The 2,019-nt window shown below is 36.0% G+C and overlaps 1 protein-coding gene across 1 annotated transcript; it reads left to right on the top strand.

Annotated features, from left to right (window-relative positions):
• The first annotated feature begins 243 nt into the window (after nucleotides 1-243).
• LOC103109877 (prefoldin subunit 3-like) lies at nucleotides 244-1,500 on the top strand. The gene has a single exon (XM_060180294.1). The coding sequence runs from the start codon at nucleotides 257-259 to the stop codon at nucleotides 848-850; it is 594 nt and encodes a 197-aa protein (XP_060036277.1). The 5' UTR covers nucleotides 244-256; the 3' UTR covers nucleotides 851-1,500.
• The last annotated feature ends 519 nt before the right edge of the window (nucleotides 1,501-2,019 follow it).

The raw sequence follows: 2,019 nt of genomic DNA on the forward strand, positions 1-2,019 counted from the left end.
CTGGGAAATCTAATTTAATTACCTGCAAAATATAGTCAGTTATAGTATCACATGAAGCAAAAGCTGATGAGTTAAGTATGTATGCTTAAGTAAATTAAATGATAGAAACTTTAAAAAGTAAATAGTTTTATCAAAATTTGGGTGTTTTTTTTTGAAAAACACTTAAAGACAAGACATATAATGCTGACAAATATTAAGTATATTTAACTGAAAAATGTATTAAGAATATATAAACTGCCCGCGCTGCCTCCGTGACATGGTGGCCGCCAAGGTCGGCTGGGGCTCGAGAGACGTGGCCGCGGTGCCCGGGCGACGACTGCACCTCGGGATCCCGGAGGCCGTGTTCGTGGAAGATGTAGATTTCTTCATGAAACAACCTGGGAATGAGACTGCTGACATAGTCCTGAAGAAACTAGATGAGCAGTACCAGAAGTACAAGTTCATGGAGCTCAATCTCGCTCAGAAGAAAAGAAGGCTAAAAAGTCAGATTCCTGAAATCAAACAGACTTTGGAAAGCCTAAAATACATGCAGAAGAAAAAAGAGTCCACCAATTCAATGGAGACCAGATTCTTGCTGGCTGATAACCTGTACTGTAAAGCTTCAGTTCCTCCTACTGACAAAGTGTGTCTCTGGTTGGGGGCTAATGTAATGCTTGAATATGATATCGATGAAGCTCAGGCATTATTGGAAAAGAACTTAATAACTGCTACAAAGAATCTTGACTCTCTGGAAGAAGACCTTGACTTTCTTCGAGATCAATTTACCACCACAGAAGTCAATATGGCCAGGGTTTATAATTGGTATGTAAAAAGAAGAAACAAAGATGATTCTGCCAAGAACAAAGCATAATGGTGACAACTTAAGAATGTAGTTCAGTTTTCCAAACATTTTAAGTATTCCAAAGGTCATATTTTAAGGTCAACATGATGTTGAATAATTTTTTTAAACAGCAAGGATGACAGTTAAGACTTTAAAAAAATATAAACATCATTTTATTTATAAAAATTTGTTTCAACTATTTTATAGAATTAGTATTATTTTTTTCACATTTTCAACAGAGTAAATGCTGCTTTTTTCTTTAATTTTAGTTTTTCATAAGGAAGGTCTTATCTGGAACGGCCAAAACCCTTCGAGGTAGACTGGAAGCTGAGTTCTGAACACCGCAGCACAGTTTTTCTTATTGGTGGATGAATTCTCATTTGATGCTATCAAACTAGTTAGACACAGCTTTTGTCTGTCGTGCACTTGAAGCTTCCTGGTCCTCTGTATTCATTAGATGTCTTATGAAAATAGAGTGATATTCTGTGCCTGTCCAAAAATAGGAAGGAGGTGTTGACAAGCTTTTTTCTTGCCCCATCTAAATGCAGCAAGCAGAACGAGATCATGGCCAATACAAAATAACGAAGTTACCCTTAGCTGGAGCGGTTTCAGATTTCTTAACAGTTCTCCAAAGCAGCTGACTAGGAAAACTATGATAATAAAAGCCTGCAGTCATTAAATGAGTGGTGAGCTTTGTCTTGTGGTCAAGCCTCATAGGAATAATAACGACCCCCTGTGCCAGCCAGCAGGGCGGCGACTGGAACGGGGTGAAAACACGACCATCTTACTCTATCTCCATGTAGTGAAAAGTATGCTTGTACAATGTTTGTACTTGTATTTCATGATATTAAAACTGTGATGTGGCAAAAAAAAGAATATATAAACTGCTTTTATAATTCAGGAAACCAAAATAATCCTATTTTTTTTACAAAATATTTAAACATAATTCATAAGGGAAGATGTAAGAATATAAATAATTATCTAAAATATGTTAAAATCTTTAGTTGCTTAGGAACTGCACATTAAAATCACAGTTATATTCCACTTTAACCAGTTAGAATGCCGATAAGTAAAAAGGTTAATGATAAAAAGTATTAAGGCAGATATGAAGCAGCTGAAGCTCATACACTACTTAGAAGCATATGATAAATTACACAACCACTTTGGAAAAACTTTGTCAGTTTCTCAAGAAGTTTAAA

The sequence above is a fragment of the Erinaceus europaeus genome, chromosome 2, assembly GCF_950295315.1.
Source record: "Erinaceus europaeus chromosome 2, mEriEur2.1, whole genome shotgun sequence".
Taxonomy (NCBI): Eukaryota; Metazoa; Chordata; class Mammalia; order Eulipotyphla; family Erinaceidae; genus Erinaceus; species Erinaceus europaeus.

Coding starts and splice junctions, on each gene's coding strand:
- LOC103109877 (XM_060180294.1), top strand. CDS start 257: ATGGTGGCCGCCAAGGTCGGCTGGGGCTCGAGAGACGTGGCCGCGGTG.